Source organism: Halichoeres trimaculatus, unplaced genomic scaffold (assembly GCF_033239565.1).
Source record: "Halichoeres trimaculatus isolate MK-OKI-2021-1 unplaced genomic scaffold, fHalTri1.1 fHalTri1_scaffold_19, whole genome shotgun sequence".
In the NCBI taxonomy this organism is placed as follows: Eukaryota; Metazoa; Chordata; class Actinopteri; order Labriformes; family Labridae; genus Halichoeres; species Halichoeres trimaculatus.
Genome location: NW_027437197.1, coordinates 19,006,529 through 19,029,279, shown reverse-complemented (window position 1 = coordinate 19,029,279; position 22,751 = coordinate 19,006,529). Strand labels below are relative to the sequence as shown.

Below are 22,751 nucleotides of genomic sequence, written 5' to 3'. Positions count from 1 at the left end.
GTCAACCCAGGACACGATTCTCTGACTGGGTCTGCAGACCAAGACGATGCACATTAATCATATCTGCGTTGTTACACTCTCTTGCATACATACGCTTTATGTTTTGAGTTGCTTTGCAGTTTGCAGGAGGCTATTTATGGATTCCTTTGAGTGCATTACATAAGTCTTCCCTAGGACAGATGAAATCAATGAAAACATCTGAACACTGATTTTAGGTAGGCATAAATGGAAAAAGCAGTAACAAAATTCAGATGAATAGTTTTCAAAGTGTAAGTATGCCCAATTCCAATATATTAAAAAATGCTATTAAATAAAGCTAAGACTTTTTGCACTTAGAGACAAGCAAAAGTTGAGAAATGTAAGTTTTTTTTTTAATTAATTTGTTATTATCATTATTGTTTTGATTATTATTATTATTATTATTATTATTATTATTATTATTATTATTATTATTATTATTATTATTATTGTTATTATTATTTTATCAATACCAATTATCCCCACTCAGTGATCATCCCAACAATTGGCAATCTCTAATGGTGAAGCATTTTGAATCATCTGGGTTTTAATGGTTTTAATTGAACACACCATGTAAACATTCAGAGTGTAGAGTGGGAAAAGTATGTGAACCCTTGGATTTAATAATAGGTTGGCCCTCCTTTGGCACCAATAACCTCAACCAAACGTTTCCTGTAGTTGCAGATCAGGAACTTTTGAACCATTCCTCTATAATGAAATTGTTTCAGTTCAGCAATATTCTTAGGATGTCTAGTTTGAGTTGTTCTCTTTTAAAGTCACGTCACAGCATCTTTATCAGATTGAGATCAAGACTCTGACTGGGCACTCCAATGAAAACACACACAAAAAAACATATACATTATGGTTTGTTTAGTATTAGTTTAAGCAGACTATGTTTTTGTCGATTGTTATGATAAGGATACAAATTTTATGACCATTTTATGCAGAAATTTAGGTAATCCCAAAGGTTTGGTTCACATACTTTTTCTTGCAACTGTTGGTTACACAGAGTAATTTTTAAACTACATGGGGAACTAGTAAGCAGATGTGAGTCTTATTTATGTAAATGTGGGTGGTGTTGTCCAAACAGGGACTGAGTAATGTGCAGAAATGCAAAATATTTTTAACCCATCTGTGGTCCCCCTGTCTTTTTTTTATCCACAGATACAAAATTTCACAAATCAGTTCTGTTTACTTTTTCTGAAGATTGACATCAACAAGGTTAATGTTGCAACAACTGTCTGGTGTCAAATCACAAACTGCATACACCAAAAATAGTCTGCCATTGGTTTACAGCTGGTTACCCACATGTGACTTAACAATGCCCCTGTTCAAACCATTTAGACTGAGTTACCTCTCTGATTTAGATGCAAAAGTATTGAAGTTGGTTGTCACCACTGAAGCGGTTTACTCCTACACACTATTTTCTTTCCTCTGTTGTGGGATCTTCTCACCTGTATGGAAAAAAAGTCCAAACGACTGTATTTTGAAGTTCAAAGATCAAGCAGCATGTATTGCCTCCACGCAGACACAATTTGTTGCCTAAGGATTGTGAAAGGTATGGTATTGTTCGAAAAAAGGGATAATCTAGTGCTGACAGTGAACCAGAGGTAAAATTATAGTGGCTTAAACATGACAGGGTAGATCATTCATTGGTGCACCTGCAGGACGGAATAACTGAGGTTGGGATGATAGCACAGCATTACCTGGGCTCAGGGGGATGTTCGGAATTGCACCTTTGCCCAGAGTCAATTTCTGTTTATTTCACTGAGCGGTAGTTAAACCTCTTACTTAATGGCAAATTTCTCTTATTCATTAAGATACATCTAAATTATCTAAATACAAGGCACTAGGTGTCATACCTACCTCTTTTATTGGACAGGATTATTTGTTCTATGTGTTTATAGCTAAACTTATCTATTTTGTTGCTCTGTTAATAGTTAAACTTTTACAAATAATGTACAGTCATAGATTGGACCTTTTTTTTCTAAAACTAAGATGGATCTTTGTTTTAAGACTTTAGAAAATATTTTTGGCCGCACTGCTTCATTTTGAAGATGTAAATAAGTCACATGAATAATGAACAATTGTTATATGTATCTTTTTGACATTTGTTATTTACTGTACACAATTTTTACAGTCATTTTGGTAAATTCATTTTGGCTATTAAAAACCTGAAGAACAACTTATGAGCCATAAGAAACTACTCTTTTTAGTGAGTTGAGCCGAAAAAACGGACTCATTGGAATTTTCATGAATTGTGAAATGACCTTAAAGATATATTCTATTATTTTTCCATTGATTTTATTTTATTTAAGTCAACCTTTAAATCAATCTGGTCTTAAGGTCTTTAAATCGACTCTTTGAGATCTTTTTTAATATACATAAGCATATGAAACATTTTTAATCTTCAAAATACTTTTTTTTTTTTTTGGAAAATTAAGTGAAGTACAGAAGTAATATTGCAGTAGTTATTTTTATTGCTTTCACAAATTTGTGACGGGCCGTTAAGACAGCCACTTCCTGTTTCTACACGGACCCGGACGTTGTCTTGATTCCGCGGGTCTTTTGGGACACAGCTCGTCACAACACGGTGCAGAAATGGCGGGTAAGTGACCCAGCGCGGGAAGGCAGTAGTTCTCCTTCGTTTATTTAATGCAAATCTGCCTTAAAATGACATTTGATTCCGCTTCGGGTCGGCAGATGTTGTATATTTACTTGCAACCTGTCCAAAACGTTGCTAGGAGCTAAGCTAATAGCAGTTGTGGGGGCCTATCTGCTAACGTTAGTAGCATGCTATCAAGCTGTCAGAGCAAACATCGTGTGTGTGTGTGTGTGTGTTTATAAAATGTTTTGTTGGCTTAATGATTACATGCCTGAAGTTTATGGAGAGCCTTTGGTTTATTTACATCCTCCGTGGGGCTCCTCTGTGCACATTGCTGTGAAACACTGTTCTCCCCAATGTTTCCTCTAATGACAGAGAAACCTCCCAGGCTTCTTCTGCGTCTCTATATGCATGTTTGTACCATCAGTAAGACTCATTCTGAAGTTAAACGAGCTACTCCCATCATAGATTTTACATTTCTGACTATGCTTATCATGCGATGATGCCCAGCTATAGGTTTTAGAAGCCTCTGCCACTGATGTTGAGTGTAAACAGAAAGATAAATATAGGCGTGTTAAATGCAACCTGCACAATCATCACCATCGAAAAAAGACACAATAAATGTTCTTCTGGCATCTTAAGATGAAAACGAGCAATGGGTCTTTAGAAAAACATGTATTTTGTGTGAAAAAACTGACATTAGCCTATTTGTGGTTGTCTGTAGGAGTAAACACCATGGAGAAGAAGCTGGCTGAATACAAGTGTGACACCAATGAAGCCTTATGCTTGAAGCTGGGTATGTGACTAACCTCCTTTTCTTTTGTTTTTTTTTTTTTTTAGGTGTGCATTATCTTGGGCATGTTCACATTCACAGTGTTAATTCATATGCTTCTATTCTTCGTTTGACTTGGGTTTACTTTTTTTCTCTTCCTTTCAGTTCGCTTCCCTGAGGATGTTGACGATGACAGCACCACGTTTCACCCTGAGTACAGCCACCAACTTTTTGGCGATGAGTAAGTACTTTCCCTGCAGTCATTACGGTTCATTTTTGTTAAAAAATTGCAGAAGTTTCTCGGCATGAACCTTTTTGGGTAGCGCTGTTATGCATTGCTGTATTTCTGGTGTTTTCTTTTTACCTGTTAGCTGCCAGGTGAAAGTACTGTAATGTCTGGCCGCAAAATAAACACAGGGGTTAAAAATTCTTCCCTGTTTTAGCCAAAGGAAGGGCTGATAGTAAAGTGTCTCAAGTGTTCTGTCTGAATCTTTATGCAAAGAAAATTTATTTTGAAAAATTTGAAATTGTTGAAAATGAGGTGCCAGTTTAGCTCAGTTGGTAGAGGACGTGCCCTGTGTACAGTGGTTGCAGTCCTTGCTGCATGGTTCACAGATCAAATCCTTGTCCTGACATGATCTAGTGGATACCTTCCATTGCTCTCTCCTCATCTGCCCCAAGCTGTTTTATCAATTAAAAGCACAAATCCCCAAATACCTTACATACTACTTTTTGTTGGAAACTTGCCTTATTTCCTTTTTTAAAAATTTTTGTCTATGTTAGAGTCTTGTCTGCTTCTGTTTTTTAATGAAACAGACTTCATGAGCATAGTTTCTACTCACTTTGTGCACTGTTGAAAACATAAACACTTAACGATAAATAGCTTCAAAAGAAGTTGAATCAGGCGTCAGCGTTTCTGACCACAACAAAAGACTCTGAACTGGTAATGTCTCATTATTTTGAAGATCATTGTCATAAATAAATCATGATAATAATAGTTTATATGTTTAAGAATAAGCCTTATAGATTCCCAATCTTAAAAACAGCCCTGAAGAGGTGGAGTAATGGTCAGTCTAGCTTAGCATTAGGGTAAGGATCAATGGGGAACAGCTTGTCTGTTATGTTTCGAAGTTAACTAATGCATGCACCTGCAAGTATGATGCTGGTTTGTGAAAAGTATATTTTGCTATGGCACCAGTTTTCTTTAATTTTTCACTTCACTGCTGTTAAGAAATTAAAAGTATGTATTTCCAAAAACCTGAACCTTTAGACACAATATTCAAACTTTGTTGTCTGATTGTGGGTTTGGTTCTTAGCAGTAAGGATAGGAACATCTCTCTTGGACCAAGATGCCTCTGCTTTTCTCTGAAATCAACTTATCCCATCTCGTGTCATTAGCATCAGCAGTTTTTAATCAGGGTAGTTCAAGTCCTTTCAACAGACTTTCAGTTTTTGACAGTTTTTGACTTTCAGTTTCAGTTCTGGTTTATTTTAGTCTTGTTATCATCTAATCAGTTGCATTTGTAGATCAAAATCATAAACAATGTGTTCTATATGACTGAATCTATCTCTTACATAACGTTGCCAAGTCCCATGTTTTTCTAGCAATGATAAAAAAAAGAAGCCATAGAGTCAGATTATTAGACCAGTCCGATGCAGAAAAATGTTTTGCCATCGAGCCAGAGCACGCTGCATTTTTTGCACTGACACCTGTGTCTGTATGAAGGCTTAACTAGCAGGTCGTTACGCTCCAAATTGCTTTTTCCAATTAGTCAAAACTAGGATTGGTTGTTTTTGCACTTGCTGCAATCAACTTAAAGGGAACTCAGTAATTGGGGCATTAATTATTTCAGCACGCGTAATTGCTGGTAAGGCTCAATCACACAGTTGCATAATGATCAAATCTATTTTGCCGTAAACTGCCAGTGGTGTTGTGGTGCAAGAAACAATGCAACACGGTGGAATAAGTGGCCTGACCTACTGTAAGCATTTATTATTCTCACCAGGTGTGTATAGATTTAATTAAAAAGAATAATCAGTCGGTTGTTATTGTCCCCCTGAAACGAGTTTATCCTCCACTGCACAGCCGACAGAACACAGCTGCTGTATTGTTTTTTGTTTGCACTTAGTGCTGTAGTTTTAAGGAAAGCCCTTCACTGAGATTTCTCTTCTCTCCTGTTACTCTGTCTTCAGTGAGGTGGCTTTTGGATACAAAGGTCTTCAGATACAGCTCTTCTACACTGCAGGGAACCTGAGCACTCTCTTCAAAGTGAAATATTCCTCAAAGGTCACTGAGATGTTTGATTGTGTGGAGGTAAGAAGTACATTACTTCATTCACTTTTTTGTTGTTTTTGGTAGAATTACAGGTGTTAGATGTGACTAGCTTTGGTAAACGCACCCAAGAATCAAAGTGGTATCAGTCACACTACCTCACTGATCAGCCATAACATTATGGACACTTGTATTATATTGTCAGATCAGAGCCACAACAGCCCTTGTCTTAGGAAAAATGGACCCTTCAGACCTCTGAAGGTGCACTGTTATGTATGACACCAAAATACAGGCAGCAGATTCTTAAAAATCGTGAAGCAATGTTACAGTGGATTGAACAAGAAGGTCCAGCACTTTGGAGAGATGCTCTGTTGACTTTCCTTTGCTTCATGGTCCAGGTCTGGTGTAGTGATATTAGGGGCTTTTTAAAGTGGACAGGGTTGAGCGTAGACACCCTGACCAGTCAGCAGCTCTACAGGCCCAAACACAACAAGCTGTGATACACTGTATATGTGTGTGTGCATCAACTTTTTTCAGCCATTTGAAATCCTGGATCAGCACTCAAGAGTTTTGGGAGGAATTTCTAAATAAAAACAAACAAAAATGTAGGTCATGTGCAAAATTTTCTTGGTAAAACTGGAATATATAGATAATATTCAATTATATGTAATATCTAACTAGCCTACAACAACTTTCAACTGGATCCCGACCGATATGGAATTTTTGGGGCCGATACAGATACTGGGGGCAAGAAAAAAGCCGATATCCAGTATATTGGCAAATATCCGATATATCAACTGATATCCAATATATCTGCTGATATATATATATATATATATATATATATATATATATATATATATATATATATATATATATAATAAATTCATTGATATACACGGGATATATACTATATATAATCACAAATCATTATAATACCCGTATGATTCAAGACAGCGACAGAACACTATTAAATTAAAACAAGGAACTTAAATTATAAAACTGTCAACATAAGAACTGTAGTGTCAACCAATGATAAATAAGATCAAGCTGTAAACACAATAAATAAAGAAGTCAAACTGTAAACACCTTTAATGAATAAGTCAAACTTTAAACACAGTAGGTATAAAAAAAAGTTAAAAATGTAAATACACAATGAGCAACTTAAACAACGTTAAAACGCCAAATTATAGTCTTACATTAGATAATGGTGGATGTGTGAATTAACAGTAGCATTTCTCTCGTTTTATCTCACAAAAAAGCAACTTACACAATGTTAAAACGTCACTCTATAGTCTTACATTACATAATGGTGGACGGAGGGGGCAGTGCAGTGTGACGGGCATAATCGGCCCGACCAATTAATCGGTCGGGCTCTACTTTCAACCTCTATCTCCTTATGTGTGCAGAGGAGACAGGGAACTGTTTGAATTATAGATAAATACAAAGGTGCCTTGACTTGTGAGTTTAATTTCTTCTGTGATAAAGCTTGTAACTCAAATTAGTTGTATGTCAAATCAATTTTTCTCATTAAAATGACTTGAAATGCCATTTCAAATATTTTTTTGACATCATCACCAAACTAGGATGGAAGTTGCTTTTAAAGTTATTTGACACTTTACAGAGAGTATTGATCAGCTAATCAATCTGTATTTTGATAGCGGTGACTTAAAAGTAGAGCCCGGCCGATTAATCGGGCCGATTATGGCCTGTCACCGATTAATCAACATCGGCCAAAAATGTTGCAGATTATAAAAATGTTTGCTCCGCAGGGATTCTGTCGCTCCTGCTCCTGTGTGTTAATTAATATAAGGTTACTACACAGCGTCTCACTTCATAACGCCATGCAGGATTAACCTGGGCTTATAAATTCACAAGTTATTGTGTTGATTGTTTTGAAAATGTTTCAATGTATTTTGTTGTAATTGTATTTATTGTATGTTTCGAAAGGAGCTACATTGTTACTTAAAATCTAGTTTAGTTCCATGCATTAAATGGAAGATGGAACTTTTCGATAGCTAGTAATAATTTGTGTTCATAAACAGTATTTATCCTGTGTATATCAATGAATTTATTACATATGTCAGCCAATATATCGGATATCAGTCGGTATATCGAATATCGGCTTCTTTTGCCCCCAATATCTGTATCGATATCGGCCCCAAAAATCCCATATCGGTCGGGCTCTACTTACAACTAATGTTATCTCAACATGCTTTAGAAAACAGACATGTATAGACATCCATTGAATCCGAGGCCTCCAGTAAGGCCCAGTGAAACATCTAATGCAATAAAACCACTCCCAAAAATCAAGACATGCCTTCTCCAAAACTCTTGCTTACACCACATTATGATACTCTGGCTGTGCTTACTGTTTTAGAGTGACAGTGAAATGTTTACTAAAGCCAACCTAACATCAGCTCTCTGTGTTTTCCAATCAGACTTAAAGCTTTAACTCTGGAATATTAAGTTACAGCAGAAGGATTGTGCCATCAATTATTCCTTAAGGGGAGGAGGTAGACTAGTGGTGCTCTGTGGTGCTCACTTTTGGGACATTAATGTTGTTTCATCCTTTACTAAAGTAACTCTGAGCCTCTGTGGGTGGTGACATTATTCCTGTAAAAGATCTCCTGTTTTGTTAGACCTAATCTCAGCCCACCTCGGCCCCCTGTGCTGCTGCTCTAATCCTCCTCCTCCCTGTTGGAAGAGGAGGATTTTAAAAGGGTTCTGTACATGCGGTCTAACATGAGGTATTGATTTTAGAGGTTTATGTGATTGAATCAGCGGGAGGAGTAATGTGACACGGCTGGAAATCTTGTACATATTTTTTTCAGGGATGAATTGCTGCTCAAGTCGTTCACAATCAGGAACGTTTGGTTGAACATCTGCAAACTGATCTTTACTGGGTTAGGGGTAAACTCCACTCAGCCAATGACATGCAAATTAGCTTTAATGTTCCTTTTTGGAGCATATCTGCTTACTGTGTTAAAGTTTCTACCTTTTTTTAATTGCTTAAGAATTTACATATCAACAGGCAGACAAGAAGGGACAGTAAAGCAAAAATCCTGTTCTACCAGAGCATTTTCTAAGACTGCACAAAAGACTGCTGTCGGCTTTGAATATTTCCTGGCGCTTTCAATGAAGCAAACGCGTAAAACGAACATGAGAATCAGCCAGGGCCCCTTTTTAGGTCAGGTGATTGAACTCTGGGACATCTGTCCTATCTAGAAACAGCAGGAGCTCCATGACTGGACAATGTGGCTTCAACTGGTGCCACTGGGAGCTGTGGTACAACTTCTAAACTAAGCAGGATTTCTGAGGATGTACTCGAAGCATAAATAGCCATGTAGGACAGAGATGGGTTCTTCCAATTGTGCTTTCACCTCTGTCAACATGGAACCAGTTCAGTGGTTTTAAACCAAAAGAGAACCATTAGACTTTTTTGGAAGATGGCTCGAAGCTGATATTCAAACCAAAATGCGATGGGCTGCTGGCTTAGTGTCTGCGTGTGTGTGCCACTACTTAGTGTGCAGCGTTGACCCCTGAGTGTTCACCTTGTTAAGGGTTTGAGTGCAGCTGGTGTAGAGGTAGAGAGCAGCAGAGTTCAGGCTGCCTCTGAAGAGTGTTTGTCTCTGAGTGCATGTGGACGGCCGGGGTGCGGTGCAGCTGGTGAGAGAAGAGGGAGCTGAGAGAGAGACGAAGGGAGGCAGAGTTTATGCAGCTGTCATGTTAATACAAGACATGGAAAAAAAACTCCCTCTTTACTTTTTTCATCAACCAAAAACAGCCAAATTCTGGACCTCTCACAAAAATCACTGATGGGTGAGCCTGTGGGCTGAACATTCAGTTTGAGTATTATGTTTCAGTTTCATTTATCAGACATGTGGGTGTGTAACTTCATATAGAGTAAGAGACTCAGATAGGTTTGAATGTAGAAAGATCTTCAGGTTAGATTAAACAAATGAAATAATACACAACACAACAAATTAGCTAGTTTTTACTCCCTTTGTGCTCATTGTTAGAAATCAAAGACATTAACCAAATGCTCTAAAGGTACCTTGTTAAGTTATATTCATGCCAAACTGAGGCATCTATTCTGGAAGGCTGTACAATTTAGTGTCTAGTATGCAGGAGAGTGCCTGGGACAAAGGGACGTGTTTGTCCATGGCCTTTTAAGTGTGCTTCTTGTTCCTTAGAAATGTGGCTGAACAATTACAATGGTTAAGAGGCATTCAGCTGCAGGTGCATTACTTCCAGTTAGATATTAGCTGATGTCTGAAAGGATGGGGAATTAGCAGCATGTTGTATTAGCCTTTTGTAGTGCATTTTGCTCAGACCTTCTTCATTTCCCAGTTTTCAATGCTGAGCAGCAAGGGTCTCTCTGCTGAAATAATGCCCATCACACATGTAAATGGTGTGAAAGGGCTGCTTAGCAAAGTGTTCTCATGTCAATCCTTGTGGAAATGGATACAATGCAAACATTACAGCTGAACTAACCACAGGTTGCTCTGAGTAAAAAGTCCAAGGGTAGGGCCCCTTTGTCTCCGGGGCTCTTTGAAAATGCAGGGGCCAAATTCATTTGATTGGGTTCACTTGGCAGGATTAGAGGAGAGGCCTCTATTATGGATGGCCAAAGGTTTGTTAAGTTGAGATCAATTCATAAGATTTAATTTCCCATTGAGTAGCAGAAATTCGTTTCATTGTGGCAACTTCATCACATATTCATGGTTTAACATAAGTAGTAAATGTACTGATTTAAGTGGTCTTTTCACCGGAAAGGGGGGAACTGAGTGGGGGGTTGCTGCTGTGGGCTCTGCTCAGCTGACAGTTTTAATTGCCTAATGGTTTTTCTTTCCATTGGCACTAAAATGTATCCTTCCAGATTTAATTTCTAGAATTATATGCACAGTTTCTAGCTTAAAAAGTTGCACATTTTTTTAGGAAAAACAATTAATCTTCACAAAGAAAGTAAATCTTGGGATTTCATGCTTCAGAAAATCTGTTACTGGTCATATTTATGGAAATATATTTATCTGATGTGCTGTATTTCTCTTTATAAGACCACTAACTTAATTGTGTCGTTCAGTCTGATGACGTCGAAGGGAAGATCCGGGAAATCGTTCCCGCTGGGTTCACCAGCAACACCGACGACTTCATCTCGCTGCTGGAGAAGGAGGCCAATTTCAAGCCCTTCGGCACCCTGCTTCACACATACACAGTCCACAGCGAGGAGGCTGGAGAACTCACTTACCAGATCCACAAGGTACAAACATCACTCACTCCTCACCACAGCAACCCTGGAAGTCTTCTCCAGACTTTTTAATGCAGTTTTTTAACTTCCTGTAGCTGCTGTCACTAGGATTTCTCTCTAAAGTGTATCAGATATTTATTTTTGCGACGTTTTCACCCCAGGCTGATATCACCTGCTCAGGATTCCAAGAGTACCACGAGCGCCTACAGACCTTCCTCATGTGGTTCATAGAGACCGCCAGCTTCATCGACGCCGACGACGATCGCTGGGACTTCTTTCTCGTGTGAGTGCCCTTCCTAATTGACATCAACGCCCCGCACTACCACCACCCTACACGCCCACCCCTACCCTACCCTACAGCCTTTATTGTGTCAGTGAAAAACAAAGCCTGCCTTTGTGGCGCTTGTGACCAATTACCAGGCCAGTTTGATTATATATCCCCCCATAGGAGAATTGTTGATCAGGCAAGAGCTTCCTTTGTGCCCAAAGCCCTTTTCAAAATTTTCAGGGGCAAGAGCTGAATTGAATACTGTTGTCTTTTGAAACACTGAACAATGTCTAAACAGTAAAAAGAGCCTCTGCCAGTGTTTTCTTTACCCTGGCAACTATTAAAACTGACAATGGGCAAAATGGACTGAAGTGATTTTGAGGAGTTCAGTCCCTCCTCCAACCCCTTCTCTTCCTCTAAGTTGCAGTACTCCAATTAAGTGCGTAATGTATTCAGTTTGTAGCAGGTGTACCAATCGGGGCCTGGCTGCTTTAACATGCTCAAGTTAGGGAAGGGGGGGTGTTAAGGGTGGGCACGAGAACAGAGGGGCTAAAATGGACACTGCATGGGAGTGTGCCTGTAATTGACCTGTTTGCCTTTGTGTTTTATCTGCAGATTTGAAAAGTACAATAAAGATGGGGAGACTCTCTACGCAACTGTTGGCTACATGACAGTTTATAATTACTACGTGTACCCAGACAAAACCCGACCACGTGTAAGGTAATTGCCGGGGCAGCGCGTGCCTTCCCATTCTTTTGTATGAAAAAAAAGAGTGGAAAATTATACATTTCTTTATCCTCTTCCCAAAGAGCCCAAATTATGGGCTTATATAGCCAACCATTCATCCAGATTTTGTTTCATTACCAAGCCAGGGTGATCCATATCTGAAAACAGCTTTATAGATAAGCTTTTGATGTGGTTTAAATTTTAACAGTGATGCATGAGAATAACCATTTACTGTTTCTTTATAAAAAATAGTTTTGTGATTAATTTTCAGCGAGTTCCTCATTGGCTTTGTGTGTTTGCATGTATGTCTTCACCTTTACTGAACAGCCAAATGTTGATCCTGCCTCCGTTCCAAGGAGAGGGTCATGGAGCTCAGCTTCTGGAGACCGTTCACAGGTTTTACTGCAGCCTGCCCAAAGTGCAGGACATCACCGGTGAGCATGCGAATTCAATTTATTTATCACGGTGAAAAAAATAGATCAACACGTGATTTAAGATTGCTGTGTCTCCCACAAACGGTTTAAATTGTTTTTCTCTTCAGTTGGTGGATCCATGGGGTTGAGCTCATTTGGGGAGCTGGCATGAATACCAGAATGTGCTGCAGCTCTATTATACTAGTTGTCGCTTTGCATAGAGACAGAGAATGAATACTAAAGAGGCTCCTTTTTTCCCCTTGGAGAGAGGAATCCTTTACAAGAAATAACTGAAAGTTTAGCCTTAAAGTGGCAGAATGTTCCTTTTTACAGCGTCTCATGCCTGGATTAAATTTCTTTCATTTTGATCTTAAAGTGAATGTTTAAAAAAGTGTCAAATAGATGTGAATGTTTTAGCTTTTGAACAAAGCTCCCTGCCTAAATCCTTAAAAACACACCCTGTATTTAAAACCGTATTCACACTTTCCAACCCCGACACATGCATCAGATGATTTGCACATGATTAAAAGAAAAACCTCTGCTACATGCTTCCAACCTTTTTTGTGTCATGTGCTGTTTACAGCTGAAGACCCCTCAGAGAACTACGTGAAGCTGAGGGACTACGTGCTGACCAAGCTGTGTCAAGGCCTGCCCTGCTTCGCTGCGGACAAGCTGCACCTTGGCTTCTCTGCTGACATGGTCAAAGAGACGCAGGACAAGCTAAAAATAAACAAGGTGTAGTATGACGCTGCAGTTCTGGGTGTGCAAATCATAGCTTTGGCCAAGAATTAAAGAGAGCCCCAAGGTGACACTTTCGATATCAATAAGTCAAACCCCAAAATAATCCTTGCACAGCCCAAATAATATTTTTATTCCACCTTTATTTTACCAGGAAGAGACTTGAGAATAAGAAAGCGTGTCCTGGCTAAGACAGGCAGCAGCATAGATACAGAGTTAAAACAGACACATACACTATCACTCAAAACAACAAATATACAATTACCTACAGGATTCAAAACATCAGACATTAGACAAAACATCCACAGACATGCATCTGCCTCCAAATTCCAAAATTGTTGGGAAATATATAAAAAAAAAAAACAGATTAGAGCCTGAAAATTATTTAAAACTTATTTTGAATTGAAAATATGTAACTATTGTGTCCTGGATTGCTCAATGGGTGACAAATCATGATTGTAGGAGGCCAGTTGAGCACCCAGACTCTTCTACAACAGAGGCATGCTGTTGTACAGTGTAGTTTGGCATAATCTTGCTGAAATATGCTATCTGTGTCATGGGTGCTGGCTTTTGAACTGGGCTGATTAATCTCCAGGATGAATGTACATAGTTTTACACTGAACCTCAGTCTATCTTCAAGAGAGACTCAACTTTTGGCAAACCATAGGACATAAAAAAGATGTCTGATTCTGTGAGCTTCTGTGTTGTAAAGCTCCTAAACACTGGTGTTTTGTACATGAAGCATGAAATATTTTTTTTTCCTTTTTCTTCAGAAACATGCCAGGCGAGTGTATGAAATCCTGCGCCTAAGAGCAACAGATATGAGTGATGGAGACAAAGCCAGAGAGTACCGCCTGGATGTGAAGAAGAGGCTATTTGGACCCTACAGGGTGAGCTTCAGCCTCTTAGTAATGTGCCTTACATGTCTGTGAGGAGAGGGTCAAAGAGTGGAAACAGAATGACATCCTGAGTGAGTGTTTTTCTGATTTATTCAGACATGAAACTGAATTTCGACTTGTCTCTCTTGCTGTCAAACAAAAATCCAGTGTGCAGTCTTCCACCTTTTGTTCGGGTAACATTAAAATTTCTCAGTGTAGGAAGCAAAGTGGCCCGTGTGCGGCACACTTGATCTGCTTACAGCTCCATATTGTCCCTGTTTATTATGTTACCTTTTAAAACAGCAGAAAAATTGATCTCCAGTTCTGTGAAAATTGATAGATTACGAGAACCGTATTGTTGCAGCCACAATAGGGCGCACCAGGCGTCTGTGGTTCTGCTGCTGCTGGAGCTTTTTTCTATTCAGACACATGTCATTTGTCAGGATTTGCATTTCTTTGGGAGAAATAATTTTCATGAAAGTGTGTGAAGCACTTTGTCTAAAAGCTGCTACTATTCAGAGTTCTGTCGTGTTCTGCAGCGCTTTTTATAATTTATCTGGAGAACTACAATTTTATCAAACCTTTTCTTGTATTTTCAAATGTAAGTGTGTCGTCAGTTTCAGTCTGACAAACCAACAAGATCAGGGCTGCTTTTCTGACTGTCCTAACAGGTTTGACATGACTAAATACAGAGTAGATTTACGCACCAACAGAAAAACCTACATCCTGTTTACATATGACTTTTTATGCTCGAGCCTCTTGCTGAGACTTTGCATATCAGCCATTAGAGAATTTTCTGTCAGCAGGGGAACCACATGTCTGGGAAAAAAAGCCATAATCTGATGTGGAAAAGACCTATGTGGTGAGGAGGGAAGGAGAAATTCCTTGAGAGAGTGGCAGGGGAAGATCTGGTGGCCAGATGCAGAGCGGTTTTCCTTCCCTGAGGAGATTTAGCATGTAGTTAGCTCAATAGCTGAAGCCTTTGCTCTGGATGTGAGGGGGATTATAAGTTTCTGCTCTTACCCTCAATTCCCCAGTGACCATGTCTGCATTTATATGCGTGCTGGATTTTTAAAGCAGCAAATAGACGACTGAAGCAATGTGTGCTCTGTTTGTCCAGGTTTGAAGAGGCTTTAAAGCACTTTGACCCTTTTTTACAACCATTACTGTACATCAAAGCTAAATCATCTGAAGGTGCAGTTTTTAACTCTTGGATTCTGTTTTTCTGTCTTTACTTGTGGTAACCTTGTCCTGTAAAAATGGCTCTTATTAAGTCATCATGCAGTTGGAGCTGTCCCCTAAATTAAAATTAACTATCGTATTTTACTAACTACAAAGTATCACATGTTTCAGACTAATCAAGATCCGCCCTCGTCCTCATAAAACTTTATGAAAAACACATTTAGAACATAAATGTTGGGAAACATGCACCATCAACTCCTTTTAAGTAACATTTGCCTCAAACAAAAGTGACTTTTTAGTTTGTTTGCTTTTTTATTTCCCTTTAGGAAACCTGGTTACAATTGCAATTATGAGGGATTATTACCAGGCTTTGTTTCTCATTACCCAGCCGTGTGAAATACTTTTTTCTGATTGGCCATTAGCCTTTCTCCCTAATTAATAGCTGACCAGACAGCCCCTTAAGGATTATGAAACAAACGTGTTATGAGTGACCTCACCTGTGCCTCTTTGTGGTGTGAATGCTCTGCAGAAGAACCAGAGGGAGCTGGCGAAGATGAAGAAGTGTCTGCGGCCAGAGGAGCTGGTGTCCCACATGGGTCAGATGGACATTGAGACGCAGCACGAGGAGCTGGAGAAGAGCTATCAGGTCGTTGTGGAAGACTACAGGAGAATCATCGAGCGGCTTGCATCACAGGCCTGATCAGACTCTTAACCCACCCTCTCAATGACACAGGTGGTCTTTCCTCTTTGTACAAAGTTCACCCCACTGCAGACTTTAGCTGCAACCAAGACCTTCTGATGCAACAGAATCACAGTTTGAATAGAAGAGTGTTACAGGTATCAGGGGCTGAGGCAGGTGTGTCAGTGACAGGTTTCTGCTCATGAAATCTATCCCCCAGCTGATGTTCACTCAGTAGAGAGGAGGATGTTGCAGCCGAAGACTTCCTGTTTGTCCCATGTGTTAATCACATAGTGTGAGATTAACTGATATGTAAGATTTCACAGGTGATAGAAGATCTACTGCCCTGCAGAGAAACCTGCTTCTTCTCCATCATAGACATTTTCTAAAGATCTTTTCTCTAAATAAAACCCGGTGTGTGTCTTTTGAAGCAATTCATACAATAAAAAATGGTTTTGTATATTGCTCCGGTGGTCTGATTCACATTGTAGGAAGGAAAATAAATCTTGGAATCTTAGTTTTTAAAAGCATATTAGTATTTTATTTCAAAAATGTTCAACACTTAATCCTGTTTAATTTAAAAGACAACAAGGAACATGTATGTTCTCTCAACAGCTAAAATTTGACTAACTTCTTCTGGGTTAAAATTCAAAATTTGGAAGAGCAACTTAGGAAAAAGTAGCCAAGATAAAAAGGTTAAAAGTCCAACACAGAGCCCCCTACAAACCTAGGTCCTGTGTAGTGATTGACTGTTCAAATCATCTATTTGGTTGGTGTGTTAAAACAGGCTGCTTGTAGTTTTTTTTGGGGAAAAAAATACAAAAAAAAGGGGAAAATAACAAGTTCAGCTGGTTTGAATTTTTCCACTCTTTCGAGTAACCTCAAACTAAACCTCTGACATTACATTAAAGCTTTACCATGAGATTGCGAAAAACTCACCTTTTGAAAAATACTCATGCATGGTTAACTTCCTCCTTTTTCCTGTTCTTCTGCTTCCTCAAAAAGGTAAGTATAGTCATGCTGATGTTATTGTTTATTCTTTGCTATGCTCTAGACAAAATAATGTGCTGTATGTGTTCGATATTCTTCTTCCTCCTCTGTCTCATAGTCATAGACTGATCATTTGAAGTAATGACATTTCTTGTGCTCAGTCTTGCAGAATTTGAACAGGACTGCACACAAATGAGTAAATTAAATAGCAGCTAAATCAAGATTACATATGCTTATACTCAAGATAATCTCATTCTTTAGATCCAAATATGCTAGTTAAAGCACTGTGCAGTAGGTGTTTTATACTTTGTAGTTGTTTTATGGATGTAATTTTTACCTGGGCTTTTCCCTCTTCCAGCTAATGCAACTTCTGATTGCTGCTGATGTTGAGTGTTACACTAATGAGTATTATGCTTTTCAATTGAAAACCTTTGTGCCACCGTTCTGCCCCCGCTTATGTAGATCACCGTGATGAATACCCATCATACTTTATGATACTTTAGCACATTGTCACTAAATGAAGGCTGCCAGGTCAATTTTCAATTTTTCCCCCTCCTCTCCATACGAAACAAGACCAAACCTTGGAACTCTTCACATCACTAATTCAGATTGATTGAATCCACTCATGGCCACAAGGGGCCTCATCTCACTTTGCTTTTTTTTTTCTGCTGTGAGTGCACATTTCACACTGCGCAGGCTCAGCCGACAGAAGCACTAATAGGGAATAGTGGTGTTATCATTTAGTAGACACATGAGAACATGTGCTCTCTCTCGTAGAGCTGTGTATCCGCCAGGCGTCTGACGTTTGGTCCACTGGGGTGACAAACCAGTGTGGATGTGGATTGTTGTGGACAATTTGCAGGCCTCTGTTTGGTTGTCGGAAAACTGTGAAACCACTTGGACCACACAGTTGAGTTTACAGAAGCCTAATTATACCACCACCAAACCAAATCTGACCTGGGCCCTTGTTTCACAATGCACCTGCAACAAATATGGTAGGTATCTAATTCAATCAAAGTTTTAATCAAAGAAAATAAGTTAAAGTTTCTACATCAGCATCTCCTTAAAGTTCTTGGTTCTTTCTTTTATTTTCAGCCCACACATTATGAAGATGCTACATTATGTGACTACTTCATAGCATGCATTTGTCTTAAAACTGCACTTTTCACAATGATATGGAAGTGTGTATATTCTAAACCTATCTAAGTGTTCAGGATTGTGTGCATTCATATATAAAAGAGCTACATCAAGGCTGTGAAGTGCAATATATTCAAGGCGTCTATTTTGGCTTTTCCCCCCTCTGCAGTTCATCAGCCATTCACAAGCGGTGAATTGAAATCTAAAGAAGGCAGCGCACTTTCTTCTGCAGCCGAAGCTATTACAGTGGTTTCAGCAGTGGGCCCTCAGTCGCTGCGCTTTTGTCGCGGGGACACAGTCTGTCTATTATGTTGTTTCAGAGTGGAGATGTGGGAGGTTGATTTATGTCTCAAACTGTCATCGGTTTCAATCTCCTCTCTCTCACTTTTCATATCCCACAAAAAAGAGAAAGAGGGGGAGAAACTTCTATTAATGTTTCCTCTCTTTTTCCCCTATCATGTTGAGCACCATGCGAATAATTGTCACGTTAAAGCAGGCGGAGAGGATTAATGCCATTATTCTGTGAAGTGACGACAACAACAGTATCATGCTTGACTTGAATATTTAGTTTCACCTGTTGGCATTTTCTGCTACTGTTACATTACGGCGCCTCCACATCTCTGCACTGAGGCAGACAGTCAGGGAGTTTTGGACTGGAGCCCAGCTGCACTGAGAGACCTGCTGAATATGATACCTGTGTGGAGTAGCTCCAGCGTCTTCGCCCTCAGGTTCCCAGGAGAGAGCCGACAGGAAAGTTAGAGTCCCCCCTCACCACACCTCCACTGCCTCACCCTCCCACCATCACTGCTTTTCTTATCGTGTTCCCCTTTCTTTTGTACTCCTTAGTTACCCTCATGCCCCCGAGGCTACTGAGCCCCCTCTTCAGCGTCAGTGAACCTGGCCTGGTTCCTTTTCTCTGCTAAATGAGTCCTCTTTAAGATAATGTTTGATGCGCTGACAGCTCGAACCAAAACAGTGTAAAAGAAACCAAGTTTGACATCTTTTAATTGTGCGTCAGAAAAAGCAGAGATTGTGGTTCCTTGGTCTGCTTTCAGATCATGCTGCTGATATGGTAATTTGCTGGAGTGAGGGATGTGATGAAAGTGGTGGTGTTGACAGTTTTAGAAGAAGTCCCTTGAGTCCAGTACGCTGGGTCCCCCTTCTGTAAACATGACTCCTCTAATATGCACAGTCAAAAAGCATGTCAGTAAATCACCTTCAGTGTCAGCAAAAATAAAAATAGAAGCAGCAAGAAGTCTTAAATCTCCTCTAAACAGAAGCAAAAGCACAATCTGGTTTGGAATAACTTGCAAATGAAATAAAGGAACATGATAGTGTTTTATTTTTCCTTTTTGTATTATTCGTGGTTATTTATTTCCATCTGTGTTCGATCAGGACTTGTCAACATGATTGCAAGTGTTGGTTTAGTTATTTTGGATTACAAAACAATAAGTAGAATCGAGCATGTTTTCAGTCTGGATCTCTATTCATGTGACAAAAATAGATCAGTCAGTGTACATAAAGCATTTGATTTTTATCTTGATTGACAGCGAAGGAACAGCAGCGTGACAAGACTTATTTTTGTCTGGAGTGGTGCATGTTTGTAGAAATCTTTATTTCGATGCAGCATATTGAGAATTTGATTCATTTTGTCCCTTGTGCACTCTCCTCTTTCTCCTTCTCTTGCACAGTTTTTATCCCCTTAAACAGCCTCTTACTTTTGGAGGCATCACACTTGATCACACTGGAACCTGCTGTGTCATTTGGTTTCCTTTCACTTCACGTGCAGCACCGAAATATGACACAACAACATCTAGCAGGAAGTTAGGCTGTTTGCTGAAAAGCCACAGAGGGCTAATTTCCAAAGTGTGCTTTAAATAAAAATTAGCTGAGTTATTATGAAGTGAAAGTGCGGGAAACATTCATGTGTCAATGTACTGCACAGCATGCAGGGTTTCATTGTGAATTTAGAAATCAACAGAAAACATTAACAGTGGGCTTTTTGTTTTGATCTGCACATGAATGGCCTCCTTGATTTGCTGACTTTCCTTGTACTGCCCGCCCTGCCTGTGTATTATTAATCTCTTAAATGAGCCATGCTGCGGAGTTGGACGAACATGTGGTGCCTTTCAAGATGTAGTTTTCTAATTAAAACTGTCCCATTAGGCTGTAATTGGGGCTATCTCAGGCTGGGACGTGGCTGTAGAGGAGGGGAGCTAGAAGTCAGGCCGAGATGGTATCGGGGTCGAGGAGACAGGAAGCCTCTGTGTAATCTTGTCAGGATGGAGATCGGGGCTGCGATCGAGCCAGTCAGACTGAACTGTACTTGGCTGCTGCTGAACTGTAACTTCAGGGGGAATGTGCTGAACTTGTCTCGTTTTTGTTTCCACAGGAGCCTGGATTTCAACTTAATCTTTGCAGGTTTTTTGAAGGACCACAAAGAAGGTTTGTGCAATAAATCAAAGTGTTATCACAATATGAGAATTCACACATAACACTGTAAAGCCTGAATTTATCAAAACTGTGCAGAACATAATTCAATGCAAATGCTTGATTTTCTGTTTTAGTGGATTATTTGAATTGAGGAGGGATTTGTTGCAGAAATACTGTTTAAAATGTGGAAATAGGCATTGACAGTGTCAGGGCCTGTGTCCACTGACAGCACAATAATGCCCCTGCTGACAGCTGTTTTGTTGCAGCTCTCAGGGGATAATAGCTCAGCTTATGAAACACTGCTGCACTATGTTAAGTCACATCTCCCTCACCAACCAACCAATCAAATTCAAGACGAGGCGAGACTTCCATTGTCAACTTTGACAAAAACAAAGGCAGAGGAGAAATTAAGGGCATGGTCATACTGGCCATTCAAACTGTGCCCAAACACGCTTTAAACCCAAAGTCCAGTTCATTTGGCCAGTGTGACCACAAGTTGATCAAATGCTAGGGCACAGTGAACTTCCTTGCCTTTGGCACACTTTGGAGAGGTGTGTTTTGGGGTGGACATGACATAAAATCCATGACGACCACTCCTCTTGATGCCCTAAGTATCGTACATGTTGCCAGCACAAAAATGCTGTCAGTGGACACAGGCCCTTACAGCTCACTTTCTTTTCTTTTTTTTAATTACACTTCAGAGTATAATCTCTATACGTTACAGTTTAGTTGCACATCCTATACATTTATCATATCCTGCAGACCTCCCACTAAGTTTACTTGTTGTCATCAGTACAAACAATCACTGGCTTTTAAAAGGTTTATGTAATTTGTAAAACTTGACAAGACAAGGGCAGAAACATTAGTAAACCCTAAAAATCTGCAGCCTGGTTGTGAGCACTTTGTGTTCTCAGCTTCAACTTTTCGCCCAAATCCCAAAAAAGAATGATTCAAGTATTACTCAGCCAGAGGCCTGTCAGACAAATTATTTACCCTTTAATACTTAAAAACTCAAGTAACCAGACCAAAATATCTACAGATGACTAACTTAGACAAAACAAACCCAGTTATTAGGACCCCCCTTTTGAAGGACTTTGCACTGGTAGGCGTGTATGTGACCTACAACAGAATGAGAAAAGTTTGGTTAACCCTCATCACGCACAAGAACCAGGGGATAGTGACTCACAACGTGAAATAAAAATAACACTCTCAGGGCCCGCGGTCTGAAATGCTACAAAACTCTCACAGCGTTTTCTCCGGCTGAACCAGCTTTCTGAGTAAATAAGAATGCTCACACACAGACACACCGTGACATTTGCCAGATGCTCGGTGCTAATTAGGGCCAAGTATTCCCCCTCATATGGAGCGTGTGAGAAACCATAAGTGAACCGCTAGTCGACCTGTAAGACCTGACGGGGAGGGGGCAAAACTTTGTGTTTGTAGTCTGAATGTTTGAACCAAACAAACCCAGGATTTTTATTCAGAGCAGAGTCTCGTTGTTTTAGTTTCCAAACATGGAGATGCATAAATTCCAGATTTTGTTGGTGAAAGTTACAATTTAGAATATATACCTGTGTCAATCCAGATTCAAGAACATTTTCACTTTGTAGAAATATAAACTTCATGCTAGATGGAGCAGAGTAGTCCATAAGCACGAGTGTGATGGAGGAAAAGGTTTTCTCTCTCATCTGTCTCTGTCACTTTCTTGTAGTGCAGTGCTTCCTGGATGAGTGATCCACAGCAAAACACAGGTAAATTATCCTTTTAGATAAGACATTTGTAACTTATTAAATCACTTGAAGCAAATTTACTTTCAAGATCTGTCCCTTTGTCCCAAATTATAACACCTCTCTCCCTAAAACAGAGCTGCTATGGGCACTAAACAGGAAGTGAATGCTGCAGCCACCCCTCCATTCTGTGTCGGCCCCCTCCCAGCCCACTCTCCCAGGCTGCAGTGCAGCTCTGTGTCCTGGCTCCTATCCAGGATTTGGTGCTGTGATGGGGAGGGTCACGGTTTGCATCTGACCCCGGGGCCTGCATGTTGGATGTTGTTATTATTAGTGCTCGGTGCCCCCCCCGGGCTGGCGTGTAGTCCCCAAAGCTGGAGGAACTGGCAGGCTCTGGAGAGGCTCTGGACCTGGAGAACAGCTGTGTGGGTTAGAGGCTGCTGGGGCCCCCATTGTCCCCTGGGAGCACCGCTGCACCGGCCCTCCAGGAGGTACAATTGTATTCTACAGACTCACTGCATCACTTTATGATAGACTTCTGCACAGCAGGCTTTGGGCATCTTAGTGTTTACACTGTTCATTGTAAAACAAAGCATATGCTTCATTTAAAAGAACAACAGATCAAATAGAGTTGAAAATTTGGTTTATGCACTATCTATCAG

The 22,751-nt window shown here is 39.9% G+C and overlaps 1 protein-coding gene across 1 annotated transcript; it reads left to right on the top strand.

The window, feature by feature from the left end:
* Window positions 1-2,528: 2,528 nt before the first annotated feature.
* Window positions 2,529-16,248, top strand: hat1 (histone acetyltransferase 1). The gene is made up of 11 exons (XM_074694879.1): window positions 2,529-2,626; window positions 3,348-3,419; window positions 3,561-3,636; window positions 5,589-5,709; window positions 10,754-10,930; window positions 11,080-11,201; window positions 11,802-11,906; window positions 12,240-12,346; window positions 12,909-13,060; window positions 13,837-13,953; window positions 15,653-16,248. Exons 1-11 carry the CDS (start codon window positions 2,620-2,622, stop codon window positions 15,821-15,823), a joined length of 1,227 nt encoding a protein of 408 aa, XP_074550980.1. The 5' UTR covers window positions 2,529-2,619; the 3' UTR covers window positions 15,824-16,248.
* The last annotated feature ends 6,503 nt before the right edge of the window (window positions 16,249-22,751 follow it).